The sequence below is a fragment of the Botryllus schlosseri genome, chromosome 10, assembly GCF_051294905.1.
Source record: "Botryllus schlosseri isolate E-star chromosome 10, Bs_hap1, whole genome shotgun sequence".
Lineage (NCBI taxonomy): Eukaryota > Metazoa > Chordata > Ascidiacea > Stolidobranchia > Styelidae > Botryllus > Botryllus schlosseri.
The window spans coordinates 20,819,987-20,843,587 of NC_137245.1; the positions used below are offsets into that span (position 1 = coordinate 20,819,987).

General features: G+C 39.4%; 1 protein-coding gene across 1 annotated transcript; it reads right to left on the reverse strand.

Annotated features, from left to right (window-relative positions):
• Positions 1–13,187: 13,187 nt before the first annotated feature.
• Positions 13,188–22,720, reverse strand: LOC145448581 (inositol hexakisphosphate kinase 1-like). Its single transcript, XM_080326997.1, has 7 exons — positions 22,396–22,720; positions 21,488–21,614; positions 19,540–19,729; positions 18,801–18,964; positions 16,126–16,301; positions 14,319–14,633; positions 13,188–13,503 (listed from the first exon to the last, which is right to left on the reverse strand). The coding sequence occupies exons 1-7, from the start codon at positions 22,486–22,488 to the stop codon at positions 13,267–13,269; spliced, it is 1,302 nt and encodes a 433-aa protein (XP_080183123.1). The 5' UTR covers positions 22,489–22,720; the 3' UTR covers positions 13,188–13,266.
• Between the last annotated feature and the right edge of the window lie 881 nt (positions 22,721–23,601).

Genomic DNA, 23,601 nt, shown 5'->3' on the forward strand with positions numbered 1-23,601 from the left:
TTCAAATTCCTACATACACAGGCCTACATTCTAGAGCATTATTCAGTTAGTCTAAGTCTAAGGAATTCGTTGTGTTCTTTAAAGTTATTAGCATAGCAATATGCATGATCTATTGAAATAAAACCAGCTATTGTGACAAGTCAGACAGTTTGAGCAATTTTTCATATGGGCCACATGTTTTCAGAAATGTTCTAATGTACGCTGTGGTACATGGAATTATCCACAATGACCACTGAGTAAACACAGTTACTGGAATGGTAGGCATATATTTCCGAGAGCAGAGAGCACGAGCACAGCACGATCATCAGCAACACAAAAAGTAACAATACTACGTAAGCCTCATGGTAATGATAACCAGTGCACTACTACGGTTCCCCAGATGGTACAAATATTGTGGAAAATCAGTCTTTCATTGAACATGTCAGAAAATTATATAACGTAGACAGTAGGGCAAGTATTATGCTGTTCTACCAGTCGGGACCCGTAGAGGCTGTAGTTGCTTTCTCGATATATTGAAAACGAGTACAACCATTCACAATCCACGGTTCACAGACAAAACATGACCTCAAGGATCAATATATCAATCAAATTAACGATCATAATTCATAATGGCAGTGGGTATTGTGAAGATTAATGATATTTGACCTTACTCAACATTGCGTTTTAGATCAACTGTCACGGAAAGAGCTCCATGCCTGAAAAGGCATCAATCTATGAATTTCCATTTCCGCAGTAGGCCTAATAAAATCTTCATTCTATTGCCAAGTTCAGTTTATGTCAAATTAATGACAGGAGATACATATTTGCAAATCCAATTCGTCGACAGAGTTTGTGGCAGGCAGTTTCAATCATTGACCATTTTACTGAGCACCAGTACCCTAATCTTTGTACAATAGCAGTAAAAACGCAATCTCACCAACGACAAGGAATATTACCATGATAATGTTGCAAAGCCGTGATTCCCAATAATAAGACACAGATTGAATGTGATAGCAATATTTTTAAACCTGTACCTTTGCGTGAGTCTAGGCCTATGAATATGCCGACTTGCGCATCATTCATAAAATCAGCACAACTGCATGAAGCACATCTTCAATTCATAATAGCACACAAGCAGCCAAGTATGTTTGCACAAATTCAACAAGGATATTCAACAACAACTCAATCGTTATTGCTTACCAATTCAGGAAATCAATATACTATGTATGTATGTGATTCAGTTAATGACCAAATACAACACAAAGTTTAATCAACCATATTAGTTACAGTTAGGTTTATTAAAGGAATTCCACGAGTCCACAAAACCAGTAGCTTAGACAGAAAAATTAGAATTCGCAATACGTTTAGGTCAGACGGCCCTGTCATACAAATGATGATCTAAGAACTATGGTCAAGCGTCTGCTTCCATAGGATGCTACGACCGACTTGATTAAATCAAGACATGAAAGAAATTATTGTCCAACTATTCAACGGATACCACAAAGTTCTACAATTTAAAACCTCGACAGATAAGCATTATAGAATCAATCCACATTTATACAAGCGGTTGGCTAACAAAGAAAATCAAAGACTGCTTCGCTAGATTATAGAAACAAAACAATAAAATTATGGCATAAACTACGGTGCAAGACTAGTACATGTACATTGGCCTGAAGTCAAGAATGGTAGGTAGGATGAAAATAGTAATGTGAGCAACAAAACAAAAATTGAATATAACTCCATTTTGTTCCCAGTATAGATATTTAATTTTTGAAACGCTTGCTTCAACAAGGTGCCAATACATATAGCTAACAACCTTTCAAGCATTAACATTTCAAATATTATGTAGTGCGTAGGTCAGCTCTTATTCTTAGTGAGTGTTTGAGTCTGTCCATCACACTCATTAGCTACAGCAAGTTCATAATAATATGAATTTGAATGCTTGGCTGGGTAGTCATCTGTCATGGGATGTGTCTATAAGGGGCAAAGGTCATGGCTCTTAACACTGTACACAGAGAGCCTGATGCCTCTATACTCTTAGTAAACGATAGTACATACACCAACATTATAATTTACGATAAAGTAATACATCACCATCGATTTGCATGTTCTTCAGTGTGGGTATAACAACAAAATACCTGTAAAATCTAAATTTTTACAATGAGTTTGGGCATATCTGACAATAGCAATTCACTGGACAAACACCAGTATACATTGCATCCACATGCAAGAATAGGCTTTGAAAAATATTTCATTATTTGCATTACTGTACTGTCTGCCTACAAAAGACAAGATTAAATCGATATTAATCCTGAAATAGTTGTGCATGGCGGATAAGGGGTAGTATGCGGGCCTAGAAGACAAAATAAATACACCTGGTACAAAAAGGTTGCTTCCTGTGAACACGGTGAACCAGCCGGGATTATTTTGCAGTTCTACCAACCAATTTAAAATTCATAAGGCGCACAATACTTAAATTAAATTAAAAATTCAAATTGAATTCACGAACAGCGCGAATTGAATAAATCAGACTTATCAGGCAACAGCTTGTTCAAAGTATGATCTAGATAAGAAATTACGCAAACATGATAAATAATAAATGGAACCCGAATTGAAACAAGAGCAACAACAATCTAAATGCATGCTAAATGCTAAATGCCCCCAAAGCCATGGTTCCTGCAGCTGCATCTACTATAGCTGATTGAAAACATTAAGAACTGACCTCTGTTTGATCAAAACAGCACCGTCTAATATCTAATTATCTATGCTTCATATTTACAGTATTGTGATACAGACGTACGAAAATTATATTTTCATGCAGTGCTCAAACTCATACCTCCACCAAGTGAAGCATACTCTCCTAAATCTTGTTTTGACAGTTAATCAATGCTTCGAGAAACAGGCAATAGCTTCAACATTAAAATGACTAGATGTAACCAGTGGTTAACTATTACGTTATCGATAACAGAAAATATTGATCTTGACACGGTTTTTCAATTATTTGGAAGATACGGATCCCCAACACACACAAGTCGCAAATTTTAAACAATTCCAGGTAATTTTGACTTGCGATCTTACTCTGCTATTAGCAAATTTGATACCAGATTCTGTATCTCCGTTACATGAAACCTTTTATTTGTGGGGATTGTTGCAAGAAGCTAGCTGCATCAAAGTGACTGCCTTCAACTACTCAATAATCCTTTGATAATACTATTAGGACTTTTTAAAGATGCATCTTGAATAAATGCTACATTGCTAGGGTAGAACACCAACCTGCAGTTCTTACTATGCAACAACCGTACAGTTGTTCTAAAGCATTGGCATTTCCTGTCGTAAATACACCGAATTAATCGATATTCTCACTAAAAATATAAGAAATGCAACACTGCATAGAAATGCTCTACACATAAATGAAAATACTTTCAAGCGTGGTCTGGCTATTTCAGGAAACCCTATGTAAAGAGAGCAAGAAACATGACACAAAAACCCGACAAAGAAACTAACCTGTCTTCAAGTATGACATCCCAAATCTCGTACAGTAATAGCATTAATCTCTAATAATAGTATTTGAGATCTGAACAGTCAACGCAGGAGCGAGACAACAAGTCATGATTTGTGTCAAAATTGAATTAGCCGTCCTCGCTATAATATAAAGCTTTCTAGCTTAAAATAAATGCTGTAGCGGCGCGCCTAGTATTTCAAGGTCGGCCTGAAACCAACAATGTAACATGTACTGATATGAATGCATCGTCTGTCACAAAACTTCATTGATTGTACTCTTAAATTGAAAAGGTTATGCCATGTGACAAACTCGAGTTAAGTTGGCCTACTAGGCAATCAAATACTGTGCAGAGCGACTGATATATTGGGAAGGCAGCAGCAAATTGAGTTTGATAGGTCTGCCGGGATTAATCGCACAGGAGAAGCAGTTTTTATAAGACATTCGTCAATTCTATTCCGACAATTATTGGGTTTGAAGTTATGTTACATAACATAAACTCGGTATTGCAATAATTGTGGTGAATGAATCGGCATAAAAAGAGATGTCTAGTAAAAATACCATTAAAAACTTTAGCCTATTTTGTAGTCGAAACATTGTAGAATCCCGAGTTAAACCACTTTGGCATCTTATCGATATAATACAGTTGTGAAAATATACCGGTCAAAACATTACATTAAGACTAGTATTCAGGTACCGGGTAACATACAATTTAGCCCCCAGGACAGTGATTATCCTCCAACAGAAAGCATTTGAAAGTCTATCAGTTTAGTCTGAACACAACGCAAATTCAAATACATTTTTGTATTCAATCATGATTTGATAATACTAGTATTATCGAACTTGTGAAGCTGTTGGGACGGCAGTACGTCATGAAATGTTGCGGTAAAGAATAATATTATTCTAAGAAAAGTAAAGTCACAGCAGCCTATTAAAAGAAAATGATAAGATAACAGTATCTATTGACTTCAGCTTCTGTCATTCAAGCAATAGTATTCAAGAAACACAACACACCGGACAATTCAATGCTGTCATAGAAATTGGCTTCGTACTAATGGACACTGGTACCTCACTTCATGAGCTACACCAATCACACCATAGTGGACAAACGGACAACGATTGAATATTTTACTATCTAATGAAATGCTATCCAGCAGAATATATATTAGCAAATACTCTAGATCAGCAGTACCCAACCTGTTTCAACTCATCGCCCCGTTCTATCATGCTCGGTACAAATTTTCATGTCATATGCAGAACAAGCCGTCTTAACTAACATTTTTAAGCAGTCAAATAAATATATCTCACTGGTCCCCCATTGTTTCTCAAAATCCCCCACTGGGGAGGCGGTATCGCCCACATTGGGAACCACTGCCCTAGATAAAATCAGCAGTGCTGCAATCTGCAATTAATAGAAAAGAAACGCGCTTCCATCTTACCGTCCATTTATCTGCTTATTATGGATTCAGATTTACATATTCAGCAAAGAATATACAAAATGCTAAATCGATGTAGGAAAAAAGTCTTTACCGTGGTGTGCCAGTCTAGTGTAGCAGTCGAGACTTTTACTGTCATTGGAAACGAATATCAACTCGGACTGACATCGATATAACTGGTAAACTGGAATACGGGTCGGTACCTTATCGTGACTGGATCTTTATCACCTGAGCATTTCTGGATCATAACTTGTCTAAGCTACATGCTCTAATTCAAGAACACAATCCTTCAATTGACCTCACAAAGCACATGGCACTGGAAGAATATGAGTTACCATCACTAGCAATCCTGCATTGAATTTATCTAGATAACAATGAGGTAATGGATTAAATTATACACAAGCTGTAGGATACTTCATACCATACTAAAATTTGACTTCTATACTTTTCCCTTTTTTATTGGATATGTGATGTCTTAACCCCATTCCCAAAAATTCATCAAAATTCTAAGATAGGCCTACTGGCCTACTTTATCACTAGCAAACCACTGTTATCAGTACCACCATAGATTTCACATGTTTACATAGTAGAGCGCAAGCCTGCAGTCATGTGGATGACAAACTACCATCACATCTCACATCACTATTCTGTTCAAAATGTCCTCTTGGTAGTCAAACAAAGAAAGTGCATCCAATCACAAGAAATACAATAACATGAGATGCATCCCTTGAGAATACCTAGATATCCGAGACAGAGATGGACATGGATAACAATCAATGCATAATAACGGGTGTCAAGTGCTATAATATGTACAATAAATTCCAATGTAACAGCAACCTCTTGCTTATCACTTCATTAATATGAATTGAAAACAAATGATTCACACAGACTGCCCATTGCCCTATGGCAGTGGTTCTTAACCTTTTTGGCCCGCGGACTATTCTCAAGCTCGCCTACATATCCGCGGACTCAAGCTATATATTAACGAAAATTCGGTTTTTTGATTTCTATCCAAGAGAGTTTAATACAGTATCAACGAAAAAATCGAGCACTGTTTTTCACTCAACACACACTCAATTAGAGCCTTGTCCTTGAACTTACTTGACAAGTTTATCGAATTCCGGAATTATGGTTGTCAATGTAGGCCTACATCTGATGTCATCTACCGGTTGAAGTCTATTGCGATACTTCTTTTGATCATCGTCAGGGTTGAAAAGTCAGATTTACACAGGTATGTGGTTGGAAATGGCAAAAGAGCTGTTGCAGCTTGCTTGCAAAGATCTCAAAGACTATGCTCCATCGACTGCACATTTGTCCAAAATTGAGTCAAAGAAGCCTTTTTAAAGTTGTCTTTCCATATCTGACGGCTTTGCAATGCAAACAACTGTTCATGCTCAGTAATGTAGTCCATTTTTCAAGTTCTACTGATAATAGACAACTATAGATTGTTTCTGTGATGAGCACATGTCCCTACGATTTATCAATATCCAAATAACGTCTACAAGTGGACCATAAGTCGCATAAATACAATAACACTCAGCGTATATCGCGCCGAAAACGCGTGCATACGTGTGTATGAAGAGCTGTCATAGGGGTTTATACCTGGCATTTTCGGTATGTGAATACTCAGCGTCAAATTCCGCATCCAAGCGTACCAAATTCAAGTCAATCCGACCAAAATTGTACATTTATAACCAGGATAGAATTGGTTATGACAATTTTACCAATGGGCTACCTCGGGCATAAATCTAGGGCATTTTGAAAAATTCCAGTTGGCGATAATAAGGGTTTATAGGCATACCTGACATATTTGGTATCAAGCCAGGAAGATGCTACAGATGTGCAAAGCATACCCGTCTTGCCTGTGACACTTGCAACCAACTGGATTGCCCAAGACGCAGAACATTTCAGGAGAACGAATATTGCTTGGAATTGTGAACTATTTGTTGTAGAGCTTTATGTTTCGTTGTTCTTGCGTTTGAAATATACGTGGCGAAACATCGCTTATTGAGGTATCTCTGATATTGCTTTCCAACTACATTCATTGTATTACAATTTATTAACTTGAAGGCATTTCGCATGACCCTCATCAAGAGTTAACGGCACAATAAGAAGTATACAGAAATAGGTTCTAACGAATACCAAATTGGCAAAATATGACGTAACAATATAATAATACAAAGGAACGCTAGCTGGCCCAAGTCAGCTGTACCGGTAGTCTAATAAAGGGACGAGATAAAATAAAATTATACAATACACGGAAGACGTTACACAGACAATTAGCGGTATATATTTATGGCATACTTAACGATTGTAGACAAACTCTTTCTCCTTCTTATTGTATATCTCTTGATAAGGGGAACGCGAAAAGTCCTCGAGGTAATAAATTCTACTACAATGAATGTAGTTCTGAAAGCATTATTCAAGCTCAGTACCGCTAGTCACGTATTTGGGTATCTTTGCATTTTATATGACAGCTATTAAGGTGACTAACAGTTCAAGAGTTGTATTTTGCGAATCACCCATCAAGGTTGAAGCCCAAGTCTCAAATCTGAATTTGACGAACCCGGACCGGTACGGGGCTCATGCACTTTCGGACCAAAAAGCTATTTTCTCCGTAAGGCTGTGATGACTTTGGTGCGAAAGTGAACGAGCCCCGTAGGTCCGTCAATTACATGTTCCGAAATCATATCGGAAATTGAAGAAAAAACTGTAAATTTCGATAGTTTTTGTGGATTTTCGACATGGTCAAGCTAAAACTATGTCCGTGGACCTTCAAATTAAGATCTATGATCGTTTGGTAAGGTTTTATCAATACAAAATCATCTAATATAACACATTCAAAATGAGACTTCCGCTGAAAAACATGAGGAAATTCCAGGTTGACAATTTGTCAATGTGTGTGTCGATTAAGTTACCGAAAATCCCTGTGCTCGCGGACTCATCCATGTCCTTCCACGGACTCATTTGAGTCCGCGGACTCGGGGTTGAGAAACACTGCCCTGTGGGATGGCAGTAAATCTTCTCGGTGTATGGGATACATTACTGTGTGGTGTCACATGCAGTGCATTGCTTGAGACAGTCAACATTGACATTTACCAGAATTGGACAGGGATTATCCGATTTCGGGGCTAATATCATTTTAAAACATTTGAATGTGCCTCACAGTAAGACCACAATGACAGACAATGGCCATCAACTTCATACTGCTCTGACCTCTGTTGATGAGCAATAAGTGACTCACAAGTGTCTATTATTATTGTGAAGGTGGTCATGAAAATGCTCCTTACAAAAAAATTACTGATGTGTAACTATCTAACAAACTAATCATCAAATGCACCAGTTAAATTACCACCCATAGGCCTATATCGTAAAAATATTTGATCAAAATGCTCTGTGGGGTGCTACCACTGCTATTAAAAGCGATGCTATGTGACCAAAATCCTAAAGCAAGTACGGTTGCAATGATGTCGCACAAATGCCTCATCGCCTACACGACAGAGTGTTCATTATGGCAAACTGTCTGGAGCAGTGTCTAGCAATAACATCCACATGAAATTACATGTGAATGCTCGTCAGGTACATCACACGAGCTGATGATTGCTGTGACTAATATTGCAAAGATACAATAGATACATTGATCAACGCTTTGTGACACATACACAAAACGTCATGAGATAGATGAAAGACACACGGGGAAACGGAGAAATATGGTAACAGGTATGTGGATGTAATGCTTACCATTAATAGTAGGCCTACTTAGAATCAAGCTGACCGACTTGATATTAAATAGATCGATATCACTTGCCAGGCAACCACACATTATGTTCGATTTCAAGTAATTTCCGCACCCCGATTTCTTATCATATTTCTTCATAATATAGGCCAGGGCTTCCCCAAACTGGAGGTCCAATGACATGTTTCAGGGGTCACAGAGATTGAGACAATATCCCACAAGGTACTGCATGTTCTGATATGGAGCTAGTAAATGTTAAAATCCCAATAATGAACATCATAAATATAGGCAACAGGCATATGCGGCGTCCAAAATAATTTTCTGGCTGGTGGTTGTACTATCGTAGGTGACTAGGCTACTGAAAAAGTGAAACCGATGGTATCAATGACAAGCTGAACTACAACAAAATCTAGCAACAACGCGTCAAGATACCTGCAGAGTTGAAGCGCGAGCTGGCGAGCGCATTCAGACAAGCGATGCTAGCCATATCAAAGAGCAAACTACCAGAGAACATATTTTACGTTGGATATCGTAAGACACGGAACAGTGAACTGAACACCCTACATTTCATTTGATTTGCAGTATAGAAATAGGAATGGCATCTTCAGAGTAAGCATTATTCTCATGGGAACAAGCCTGCAAAGTACCTTATCTATTCTGTGATATTGATCATATGAACGTAGATTTCTCGCGAGAAGTTTGAGGTAAGTAAAAGGGGCGGCAAACAAAAATATTCGGGAAGCCCTGATATAGACTATGCCCACAATCGATTCCTTCCCCCATAAAGGCGTGATTATCGCTGAGGTGTGAAACATGAATCCCGAGAGGCAAGGTTTTCCTCCCCTTTGAGGCCAAAAAAATATTGAAGCGTTCGACTTTAACTAAGTATTGATTGAATCTATTACGATTCGAGCAGCGCCCGCAAATTTTTAGATTGATAATAATAAGATTAAAGTGTTCTGTGACCAGACATGAAGGTATTAAGTAATACAGGTCTTTTTGCTAACTATAAGAATAATGAAACCTCAACATGCCCAAGAACTTACAGCATTTTTCTATTTCACAAACATCACTATCTGCTAAGTGCCGGAAGTGACCATACTGTATTGCATGATAGTTCTCCGTGTCCGTCAAATGCACAAGCACTTGATTGATGATCGTTCAGTGGTTTTGGTGTTTCAAATTACATGAGAGTAGTACCGTCGAATCAATTGAGGCTACATGATCAATCAATCTCCACCCTTATATGCTGTGTATCTATCAGCTAGCCTATACAAGTGCTGCGAGGATGTGACCTCAATGTCTAAATCATGATGGCTTCACGGATTTAACACGAACTCCACCTGTGATAGCCATATACTCGCTCATGTACTCAACAGGGCTGTGTTAGTGGTGCATAGAAATGATTCCGGGTGCAACATTATACCCAGTTAATAAGAAAGCACATCGATACCACAAGAGAGTGACCTGCAGATCATACATTTTCCCCTTAATACGGGATACTGCAAATATAGCAATTATGAATGGCGCACGAATCCATTAGCCTTTTTTTCTGTCAGCAAGCCAGCACACTTAGAACTGTGCTGCTGTGACCCCATACAGTGCAGTGATATCACGTGATTGACCATGAAATTGTAACATCGATTCCATAGATCTGCTGGGCTATCACTCAGGGGGTCCCGTCCACTTTGCGCATGTCGGCTATGTGGGTTATATCGCAGCCAAGTCGACGACAATCACTAATAACTGTAATAAGTAATCCCCAAGACCTTGATTTCGAATCCCGCCAAAAACACTCTCAGTATGACGAACAAAGTTCTGTTCAGTTTATTAGCGGTGTTAGAATGAATAAGCCACAAACTGCACGCTCTCTTTTTAGTTGCCCCAGTTAGTATTAACCAAACTGTAATTCCATAAAGGCTGACCGACAAAACAAGATTTCATGCTACAACCTGCAAAATCCTCTCTTTGCATAAATCTTCAGATCATGTTTGATCACATTTGATTTAGCGAATTTGACGAAAGTTTCATGGCATATTTGTTATATCTGTCATCTCGGTTTCCATAAAGTCTTTTTGTGGACATATAGGAACAGTACAAGTGCTCAGAAGTGGTGTTTTTTAGGGTTGTAATGACTCGACTCGAGTGACGATTTTCTGACGACTCGACTTGACTCGAGTCATTTTCTCAAAATACCGGAATAACTCGACTCGAGTCAATCTGTGTATTGACTCGACTTGGACTCGAGTCATTGCGCGGGACTCGAACCAAGTCATATGACCCAAGACTCAGACGGCCATGACCGACATTTCATTGAAATTTCGAAGAATAGTAAAGTAACCACAATATTGGGGAAAATGCGACCAGAAACTGCTAAAAGCGAGCAAAATTAGAATGTTATGAATTCGAACCATTCGATATCACCTAAAATAGTTACAAAAAGTGGGTTTAACAACACTTCAATTGGAAACTGAGCAGTCAACACAATGACTCGGACTCGAGTCATTATACCATGGCTCGGACTCGACCCTCTGCCTGCTGAGTTGGACTTGACTCGGTGGTGAACTGAAAATTACTCGAGTCAAAACTATAAACGTGAGATTGACTTCTGACTCAGAGCCTTGTGACTTCATTACAACCCTGATGGTATTTTCTCACCGACATAGCTGCGGCACAGCCTTCACTCAGGTGGAATCGTGATGGCTTTTCAGCAATTACTTGCATACCGCAGCCAATTTAGCACCGTAATAATGAAGACTGTGTCTTATATATTTTATGATATCACCATACAAATCATTTATGTCTTCTCATCATGCCAGCAAGCCGAACAAGGGAGTTGGGGCTTCTTATAGGCGTTTTTGCCCCTTCCGAAATTTCAAATGCTTTCATTTGTGTTCACCACGACAAAATGATTCTGTTCAATTCTTTCACCCCAATCCTAAACATTTTCATCCTGGCTATTCAGTATGCGTACACCTATAGATTTGTTATCGAGGTTTAGAGGAAAAGATGTCAATAAATCAGCTATATATAATGTGCGGCAGGAACCGTCCAGCATTTCACCTATGTTAAAGAAGTTTGCCTGATGTATTAGGAAACGTTTACACGCAGTAATTTGAATATTCTCTTGGTTCAAGCAAGTGACGCTTATAGGCGTTACCGCACCACCAGCAGCGTACCTGTTCTCAAGGCTATATGCGAATACGGCTCACTGCTACGCCCGTCTGCCTAGCGCAAGAGAAGAAAACACCCTCAACCTATCTATCGTAACATCCACGATAGTCAACGTTCCTTTCGAAATGAAGACACACAACTTCTGTCAGTCCAATCAGCTATTTATTCAATATTATTACACAGGAAGCGACCCCGCCATATCGCGGCCTGTGACGCAAAGCGACCACCGAAAGGCGAAAGCTAGCTTTCCAATCGATCAATACCTGAAACGCAATGAAGCGAGATGAATCGCTTGAGCGATAATATACCGTTGTTCGAATTACCCGATGATGTACAATGTAAGAATGTATATCATTGGAATCATGTGCGGCATTCGTTACTATTATATATAAAGGGAGCATGTGTATAGAACCAAAATAGTTTTACATTCACTGCACCGAATCGACGCAGGAAGTGTGGAAAAATGATTATGGTGGTCAGCTTTGGCACACGTGACGTCATCTTCTTTCTAGGATTCATTTCGAGGCAATCTCTTTTCTGCTTTGCCAAACGCAGGCTATGAATCGATCGAGTTCAAGTTCAAGTTAATTCATAAAATTTCATCACTTCAAAACATCACAAGACGATAATGAGAAATACTAGATTTTCGTTTTATGCTCTGTAATTGGATCGGTAGCGAGATGTGTATATTTATGATTTATCGTGCGATACATATGCCCTATTTGCACCTTGCTGTTGCCCGTCAATTAATTGTTCACGATCCATTTTATGCTTTCTATCGTCGTGAATACAAAGCCAATAGTAGAGTCTTGTAATACATGTATTTTCGCGTATTCATTCCAAGTAATCGATTTTTCCTTCCCCGCATCAAATTGCGGCCTTGTAGACGACTTGTTATCAAGCTGAATATCATCGAGTAACTTGAAATTCTACACCTTTTCACTCGCTTAACCAACAGACCAAGTCTAAAAACCTACTTCGATCACACCGTTGTGAATCACGTTTCCCATTACAAGTCCTTCAAGTTGGCAAAACCAACGTAGATGCATCTCCTATTTGGTACCATCGATCAATCACGAACCGCCACAACTGCTCTTCCTGGCAAGATATTTTTTGTCATCTGTCATTTTACATCAGCCTATCTTCTTTTTTATCATCATCAACAGGCCATACCACGCCTTCAAGCTTTGTAAGGGCCCTGTGCCTTAAACGTGTTTGTAAGAAGCTTCGGATTCTGGCATGCAAGTCCACACGCGCAACAGGTATGGCTGAACCGCAGTCAAGCTACAAAAGCAGAAAATGTAGAGTAGGCAACACACCGCTTTCATCAGTGAAAAATGTGCTGCTTTCTCAACGAGCGACAAAAAGTTGGTCAAGATTGTATTGCACAGATGACGATACATGCAATATTGAACGAGAAACTTGGTTACACTGATGTAAGGTCACTGCACCTCCTCGTCGACAATGTCAGACAGTAATTGAATAAGGCTCTCGATCCCGAAAATATACCCCTTGTCGGGTCCCTTATGAATAACCGATTCGTCCATGAACTGATGAGTCGACTTTGCAAAGTCTATCATACGGATATCAACCACGGTATTGCGCTTATCTCTATCGGACGGCTGTAGAAAATTGGACAGATGTTTCTTTGCGTGCGGTTCGCTTTCCTTGGGTAGGCTCTGCAAAATCCAAACAATATGAAATGACAAACATTAAGCATCTTCAGCAAAGAGTGGACAGTGAGATATTCCCGTAACCCAGTTCCATAGTCAACATCAAGCGCAATAATCGAGACATATGAATCACGTAGGACTCAGTCACTAATCATAGGATTTGTTAACTGCATATGTACACATTGTAATGTACAGACACGTACAGTAGGGAACAGCACAAGAGACTTCTGTGTGGCAATGCCACTCTCGGGCCTTCTCGTAAGTTACGGGGAGAGGGGATGCTTTGTGTAAGTAGAAAGAGAACTGAGACAATAAGCATCCGCAAGAAGTGATCGTAATCGAGTACATTTTAACAACCCCTCTCCAAGGCCATGTCAAAATCGCTGATAGAAAACCGGGCTCAGGAAAAGCTTGATTCTAAATTTGTACTCGCACTCCGAACTGCAGCATCCGTCATTGCAATGTACATGCACTATTGGGAGTGTTCAAGTAAGTTTTGCCTAATTGCAATAGATAATCCAGCGGCTATAACCTCTCTCACTGTAGCAGTTTGTTAGGATAAATTAAAAACGATTAGATTGTGCGGGGGTTGACTTTTCAAGTCTTCGATGTCCGATCGCCTAAGAGTCTTGTTTAAAGAAAAAAAGAAGACGGCATGTGAAAATGGGACATTCGGGCGTCCTCCGAGGACAAATAATCCTGAAAGAGGACATATGGTACTTAACTCAGTCATAGCACAGTGATACTATACCATGCCTCCCCTCCGAATCTTCAAGGCGATTCGGTCAGGTCTACCGCAACATCCACATCGCAGAACCTACCTGAACCCGACTGTTGTCGGCAGGTTTCGGAGTTAATCCGAGGTTATCTCCGCCGTTTGCCGAGTCCCCAGCAATCTCGACAGCGCCGTCGTACATGATAAGCAGCGAGCTGGAATAGAATCGGTACGATGGCAACATGTTGAGCCGGTTCATGAGCGATCGTAAGTTTTCAATGATCGGCTTGATGACGTCGGTACGCGTTCCGCAACCGTTGCAGAAGAACTCTCGCAGCGCGGCACGGAATCCATCGACCGACAGGGCGCGGCCGAAGTATTTGTTGCGGCACAGGAACGTGCCCGACTCGTGCTGGTAGACCTGGAAATGTACGACCTCAAGTTAGGTCGGTGATCCTTCAAGTTTTATGAGACAATGGGGGCAAAACAATCAAATGCGGCGATTTGCCGGGGTCTAAACAAGTCACAAGGTCCCGACTCACAAGTCAAATATATTTTTACAGTTTTGACTCGAGTCATTTTCAATTCACCACCAAGTCATTGTGTTACAACTCTGTTTGTGAGATAGTGAATGCCTCACATTCATAATATAGAAATTTTCCTCATTAGACACAGTTTCTGGCCTTATTTTGCAAACGCCAATACTGATAGACAAAATACCAATAGTGCGGTAGCTTACTATTCTTCAAAGTTGCCTGTGTGTTTCTGTAGATAACGGTAGATGTAGTAGTAGAACACATACGAAACTACTCGTGTACTATAGAAAGTATATTGACATCGTTACTAATGATCTCTGGCTTTTGGGGGGAAGTAAAAAAAGTTGAGAACTACCGAGCTAGATCGTCCGTTGATGATAGGCGAATCACAGAGCAATTTCGGTGCGCTATTGCTGACTGAATGCGCGGCGTAGTATAGTATGAGGAATGATCCATTATGAAGATTTAGGTCATGAACACAGCGTACAACAAGAAGAAACAATATGTGAATGCATTAGGAATAATGGAAGAGAGAGAGATGATATTCCTTTTCGCCGGCATCATTGAGACACTTTGACGACGGAGATGAGATGCGACCTTTAGTAGGTCATCTAGTCTGCACCCCCCTTTTCTCTCCTCCATGCTATCTGTGGATGATGAGCGCCTAGCAGGATAGTAGCGATTTTCAAGACAAAACTACTCCAGTAGAAGTAAAAAATGAATTATCTGAAAAGTAATCGAGTAGTTTCATAAAGTAGGCTAGCTTTGGAGGAGTGGTCACAGACTATAATCAGTTGATCTTAAGTAGCTACATTCGAAATTGCAAAATGCATTCTCGGGGCTGACAATACATGACTAACTACACTGCATATGGGTGGAATCTCCAAACATAAATAATTTTGCTGCTGTGATACAGGAGCTATTTCAAGCAGCTCTTCAAACAAGTTCACTCGTAGAAGTAGCAGTACTTCATTACTGACCAGTGACCACCTCTGGTTTCTAGCAATCACGCCATTCTTGAAAATATAATTAGCAGCTCGACCTGAAAATCAACCGTGCGATCCAATTTCTAGTATTGTATTCTGTATTAGATTTAATAATTAAAAGGTTCAGCACCGATATCAGCCAGATTACACGTTGTCAGGAATACGTTTGGATGTAGATTTCAAGATAATCGCTCATATATGGCGCACGCTGTCGGACAACAACAATGAGGCGCTGGAATTTCAAATCGCAGCAAGATTAACACCCTCAAGCGCTTGGCTATAAATAGAACGAGACAAGAAAAACACCAAAGCAGAAACTGCAAACTCTCTAGCCAGACTCTAGACAAAAGAGAAGGTAATACATTGCTGAAGTCGACACTAATAATATCACCTGCATGCCGGCTAGTCGGACTCCAAGCGATTGAGTGGTTGATTTCGCGCATTTTGCGAGATGCCTCTCCCGTTTTGCGGGGTCGTCGAAATCTCCGTGGACCCGCGTGCCCATTTTCAAATCCAAAATGCACGGATACTTGAACCGGCTAGTTACATTTTCCAACAGTATGCATTCTGAACACGGAAAGTCTTATTAGGCCTACTTTATTTGATCATATACCGTGAAACGGCAAAAAAAGCAGGTCGGCTACTTGAACCCATTGCGCGTTACAATTTTCAATTCCTGGAATCACAAAATATCCTTTCATCAAGTTACGCCACCACTGCATGCCTTTTACCTTCATAAGTATGGCATCGATAGACAGTGAATGATATACTTAAACAAGACCTACTAAAAATTGGCAACAGCTATTCAGCATAACGTACATATCATTGCATCTATTACAGTACCTTGCTCATTTGGCTTGGAATTACCCGATAGGCCTACCACATCAAGCCGGGACACGTTGATGTTTATCATTTCAAGGCACGGTGCTCAGTACAAACGCAAGACTTGCAATACGGTGAATAGTCGAATTAACTTCGTGAAGTTCGTCAATCTAACTCTCACCTTGGGCTACAAATTTATAGCGAGGGTGGAATGTTTTCAGAGACATTGAAAGCAATAATTACTATTGTATCAGCATATGAAACACTCTCAATGAAACAGTAAGTAAATTGAAGAGCACAATACAATCTATTCCGTTTCCCCTTCTTGATACTAGCATTTTGTGTGATAAAACCGCATCTTCCACAAAATTTATCTCATGTGTGCCGGTCTGCCTTTCTGTTTTCATTTTTGCCAAATCCTACCCCCTATCCCAAAATAGAAAAGCAGAATCAGAATACCAGCAGGGTACACGAGTTTAGTAAGTACTTGATGCGGGGCTTCAGTTAGGTTGCAGTCTATAGAGCAGGGGTCACCGATGCGGCCCGCGATCTGATTTGAGATTTCGGAGGAACGCTTGGTAGAGCATTTTGAAATGCTGAAATTGAATTTCCCGTTTAAAAATATTGTTTTCGTTGTTCAAAACAAGCTATTCTCCAGTTTCCAACATTACTATTCCTCACTACAGCTGATACGACTTCGGCAATGGTATTAGCATTCCATGGAGGAAGGATTAGCTGATATTAATATGCATGGGCGACTTAGGGCTGTTCAAAAATAACTTTTTTTTCCCGATTCAAGCCGGTCACCTCTTAAATCGTCAGGTTGCAGTAGAAAACCTTGCTCACCAAATTTCACTCGATTCCAATCAGTAAAGGCCTCCGCAGATCCAATTAAAATTTTTAATTTATTATGAAAAATTAAAAAAAAAAATTTCAAAATTTTTCTGCCAACCTCATGAAATTGTTGAGCTGTCTTCAAAGACGTTGCAAAACAAATTTGAGTCAATTCCGACCAGTAGAAGCGGAGTTATTGGAGTTTTTCGTTGAAATTTCTCGGATTATCCTTGATTGGGGGATACTCCGCGATTTATCAACGAAAAACTCACATAACTCCGCTTCTACTGGTCGGAATTGACTCAAATTTGTTTTGCAACGTCTTTGAAGACAGCTCAACAATTTCATGGGATTGGCAGGAAAATTGAGAAATTTTTTTTTTTAATTTTCCATAATAAATTAAAAATTTTAATTGGATCTGCGGAGTCCTATACTTGATAGAATCAAACCAAATTTGGTGTGCAGCGTTTCTTAGGGTAACCTGACAATTTAATCAGTGAATGGCTGGAATCCGAAGAAAAAAGTTATTTTTGAACAGCCCTAATGGGCGTGTTTTCTGGACGTGTCTGGACCTTATCTGTTTTACTATTCATAAGTAGAGATACTCGGACTCGGATAGTCAACCTTTTTTATTTTTAGACACCTCCACAAGTGCAAGGTAACACAATGGTAAAAGATCAGGGAAACCCCATTACCCACGAGAGCATTGCCGTGATTTGGCAGACAGGAGGGAGGAGGGGTCGGGTTATCACCATAAATATAGCCAATCAAAAAACGTTGGCGAGATTCCTAGCGGATCCAAGTGAATTTCAGACCGCAGAACAAGGACCTTTGCTAAAGTAGTTGAGTATCCGTGCTGTAGAGTACAAAAACTCTCTCCTATACCCTGAAGACCAAGGAGCTTCAAAATAAATACAATCATCTGACTAATTCCCGATGGTCACAAGCAACCAAGTTATAAATAGGTGAGATTCACATTACTGCTAGTATATTTCTCATAGTCATCAGTAATGTGTCAGTGGTTCAGTGCTCACAACCATTTTATCCTATGGTAAGGCAAACACAACACCTACCAGTAACTCTAACTGAAAATTATTCTATTAACAACAAGACCGTGGAGATAGAAGCAATAGCAGCATCTATGACTGAAGTGAAGGCGACAGAGTAATATTTTAGTAACGTTGATGTACTGTACTTCATAACAGACCACATCAGTTACGGAATACAACACACCTAATGAGCCGTATGCAAGGAAAGATGACATGAGACATGAAATATTCGAGCAGACAGCAATAAAAGTAACTGAGCATTGGAAGCATCGATTTGTGATCGATAGCTTACGATATATTCCACAATTTATATTCTTATAATCATATTATTTGAAAGCATACAACAAGGAGACATTCGTACTTTGCACGACTTTACTTTTACTGTGCAAGTGTCTCTTCAAGCCGTCTTTATACACCTTGAGCATCCAGGGGTTGAAGCGAGTGTCTAACGATGAATTCCCAAATTCCGAGTTATCGCCGTCCTCATGTTGTATACAGACGCTGCCCGTACGCTTGAGGCATATTCTGAAAAATATTTCATCATGTACCACTCACACGGACATCGATTTATAGGGAGGAAGAGATTTGCAAATGAAATGTATGCGGTGATTCGTGACAGATTGCATTCTGATAAGCATCCACTATGCATGACTTCATACATTGTTGTGAAAATCAGTGCTTCGTTGAAGCAAAACAAAATTAGCCTATCGTCAGTAAAGGATACACCTTTTCTGTATATTTCATTCTATTGGAGAGGTGTATCTTATAGATCGGAACAATGACTTTGCGCAGAACACGCCGTAATTTGAATGGAATTTATTTGCCTTTTCCTGTACGACGCACAATATGTGTTATATAAGCTATTGATAATGTCTTCTGTTTTCATATATTCCGCAAAATCTTGCCATATCATGTCAGTGATGTCACATAAATTAGAACCTTACTTCCAGTTGAAATTTGGTGCCATCGACACATACACAGTATTCGAGGCGGGCATGTCGTAGATGCGAATCCGTCACTTTACCGTAGCACACACTCCAGCATAGAGCCCCGAGATTTCCTATGAAACATCGGGATAAAATACCCCGTTTCATCCATACCTTTGGTGTGAGCTCTGTTCGTCCGCATGCTGCACTCGCATTACCGCTCGTTTCCAGGGTTCCGCATTATTATTATCGTCAAATGCATCGTGTTCTCGCTGTTTATCATACCCTTCTTTGCCGTCAGGCGGGAAAGCGGTGAGAGCAATGGTGCCGTCTTTATTTTCTTCAATATTTACATTCACGACTCCTAGAAAATCAATTGCAGGTGTCAGTGTTCGGATAGTACGGCACGGCTACAGAATATTTCAGACACCCTGTATATATTACATATGCCATTAGGCCTACATCCCTTGAATTATAGTAGGCTACTGCTTAGCTCAGTGGTTCCCAACCGGGGGAATTTTGAGATTTTCATGGGGGAATCTGGCTTTAGGGTAGTAACGCGACATGCGCTGGGTTCACTACATTTTTTGACTTTTATGGTAGAACTGCAAAGTATGAAACTAGTTCTTTGCAATTGTATGTTTCTTTTGGTGGATTCTTATCTAGATATAGGTTTAAATGCTTTTTAAAATCTTTCATTTCGGTAGAAATTTCACCCCTTGAAAAAGTGAGGCAAATTGAGGCTCGAGAGACGATGTCGTTTGGCCCGCGACAGCCTCTCCCAAATTGCCACTAAGCAGGAAGAAGCCATGCCGAATTCAGCACAAGTCCGCTTGGGAAAATATTCATCTATTTAAGCCAACGTCTGAGCTAACGTGTAAAACATACGAAGTCATCGATTCAACTCAGGGCCATCGCAAAAGCGAACTTGGTGATGGTGATTCGTTTGCAGTCCGGAGCTACCCGAACAGGCCAAATTTAGAGTAATGCTACCACAACGGAAAGTGATGAACTAATTTCTTTTGATTTAGTCAATTTCTAAATAACAATACACCTAGTGTTAAATATAATTGATATGGAAGTAGCCCGCGGTACTTTACCAAAGTGTAATGCGGTCCGCATTCAACATAGTTTGGGCATATCTGAATATGTTCAGTTTGGGCATATATTGCTCAGTCAACAAATGGCTGTGCGTTAAAAAGCACCATTTTTAGTCGCCGGGAAACTTTCTTGGGGGGCGGGGGGATTTGGGGTAAAATATCGGCCAAGGGGCCACGAGACGAAAAAGGCTGGGAAACACTGGCTTAGCTGATCAGTGATCATGAATACTTCAAACGATCATCAGTGGTTATTAGGATTGTGTAAAATGATTCCAATATCAATTGCAATAATTCTACTTAAGTAGTGATGAATGAATGTGCCTGTTAAGAATACGGCATATATTTATCATATATACCTGTAGTAGTATTAGTAGGTAAGGTAGGCATACATTAATTCCTTGAGTTCAACCCTAACTGGTAATTTTCCAAATCATAATCGACGCCCTTGGGTTACGCAAGGAGTCAATTATTATTCAACACAAATAAGATAACAGGTGAGGAATGTCCCATCAGCAAAATTACTTGCTTGGCTCAAATGGAAAGGTTGAAATAGTCTAGTTTGACTTCTTTGTATTCTGATACATCAAATATGCATCATTACATCCAATATTTAGAAGACTGTTATGTAACCAACTTGAACCTTGCGTACCTGCATCACAACCAGCGTGCTGTCACAAAAAGTTCAAACACTAGCTACAGATTTTGCCCAACCACTCGCACACAAAGCACAGATCAAGCATGACGAGCATGGGCACTTTCCACGGACAGCATGCACTTACACTTGTCTTGAAGTGGAATGTACCCACAAAGAATAAAAATGATAAAAGCAAATTTCTACTCGATCGCATTTCACAAAATTAATCAACAGCAAATGACGTTTTCAGAATCCTTTAAATTGAGCTTAGGTGAGTGAACGGAATGACATCTATTGACAACACAGATGACCAAATTAAAACTTCTGTGAGTAATGAATAACTCCAGTTACAATATGACACTCTCAATCGATAACTATATTTACATACCTTTATATTGTGGAGTGTATCGCAAGATGTCGCTTGGCAAGGATTGGTAGAAGCAATATTCACGGGAGTTCAGAGGTTTGCAAACAGTATTTTCATTTAAACACATCATGATTGCCCTTCCTGACACCTGAAATAGATGGATGCAATGTTCACGTTTACTTAATTACAGTCATATCATAGACACTCATTCTTTCAAACCAACATTAGTATTTTAACAAATAGGCTACAAAGACACACACATATATACCAGTATACTACCAACAGTGGTAGCCCATTCAATATCCCTACGACCTACCCATTTTTCAAACAATTATTTTGTCAAATACAAGGAATTTTCTGGTTCACCTAGTCCCCATTTCCAAAGATAACTAAATAAAGTAACGATCAAACGAATCTCTGAAGTTTTGAGATTGACTGTTGACTAGAATCCATCCCATTGTGTGCATATCAGCTCAACAACTCAGCAAAGTTAAGCTTCAAGGTCCAGCCTTGCAGAGTTGATCACAGGAGGTACCGTTGCCAGTCATTTCGGTATATGTTAATGGATAGAAAAAATGAGATCACAAGATAAAAAACAAAAATGAAACTGATTTCAAACCATTTACAATGACGTGCATTCATATCACAGAAAAGTCAATGTTTGCAGAATGACTTATCTTCATATGACATCGAATGGCGTCAATGACGATCTAAAAAGACACAAAACAAAAGCGCATGCGCATAAATATTACTCGCAGTATAATATCCATTGAATTATCATCTTACAATCTACTACCCATTCAAAAATTAAGACTACAGTGGCTTTGCGAATAATAACATAACCGACAAGGCATCGGTAGCAAAATATATTCACGTTGCTATTATGTTTACTGCTATCTTGATCTCACCCACACCCATCTAAGTCTTACTTGATGCAGGAAAGGTTGCAACCGTATTCCATCCATAGATGTCAGCGTCTCCACTTCAGTCCCTTGCAATTGGCTGTTATTCATGACGACCATAGTTCACCGGCGTCTATCTGAATTCCAAGATCTAAAACGCTTGCGTTGCTGCCTGACTTGGAACGAATTGTAGGATTTTATAGTTGGACGTCGGCAAGATTACTATATACAACTTGTATATCCAATAACCAAGATTGCAGGCTGGTACTTAGTACACAAGATTATATTATTATAGACTACTAATTCGATATACTGTACTGAAAAAAATGATATAACATTATTGCAGTATAAGAAGGACTATATCAAATCGTGTAGGAGAGAAAATACCTAGACAAAAACATCCTCCTGGTTGACTGGTTCTAGTTACCGAAAATTCAGCTTCATAACCTAGTATTAACTCAACCATGAGAATTATATATATTTAGCTGGAGGCAAACACCAGTACCGATGCATGACATGAACTTAAGGTAAGTGTTGAACAGAATTAGGTTATATTTACTGAACATAAACACTTGCAGGCGTGCAAACAACTAATTTAGGCCTACTCGCTGGAGCCCTGTCTGATTGTAATCTTTACTTAACAGTGTTTTCTAATATCAAATGCTGATAAGAGTTATCTCTTGTTCAAATTAGCAAGGCCATGACATCAAAATAAAAATGTAAATAATATTACATATATTAAAATCAGCAAGTTGACAAAACATCTATGGCTTATTTTCTGTACTATCATGATAGCCTTGATGTACTACTTGCATTATGAACACCTAGATATACACAGACAAGGCCTGGGTATTATCTCAATAAACTTATTGCATTAACGTCGTATAATCCATAATTTTGCCAATGTTTTCAAGATTGTGCACTAAAAATTATAAATGTCCCCCGTGTAGCATATCACCATTCTCTTTATATAGTCTACTACAGTTGGATCAACTTTACCAATTTGAGAATAAAGAAAAAAAGAATAACAATGAGCGGATAGTAGCCATCTTGACGAATTGAATAAACAAAGACCCTGGTGACTCATGAATATAGAATTTGGTAAACAAAGTGCTCCGAGAAGTCATTCCCGATTTCAATACAAGAATACATGGAACCAGTGCATAAAGAACATTGCCTCCACTGAACAACAGAGAATGATCAACATTTATAGTTTGTCAGCTAGAGGAATTA

Excerpts from the sequence above, each read along its gene's own strand:
- LOC145448581 (XM_080326997.1), bottom strand. The coding sequence starts at position 22,488 with ATGGTCGTCATGAATAACAGCCAATTGCAAGGGACTGAAGTGGAGACG. Across the intron at positions 21,615-22,395 it reads TGCAACCTTTCCTGCATCAA|GTGTCAGGAAGGGCAATCAT; the intron begins GTAAGACTTAGA and ends CATCTATTTCAG. Across the intron at positions 16,302-18,800 it reads TAAAAGTAAAGTCGTGCAAA|AATGCATACTGTTGGAAAAT; the intron begins GTACGAATGTCT and ends TTCCGTGTTCAG.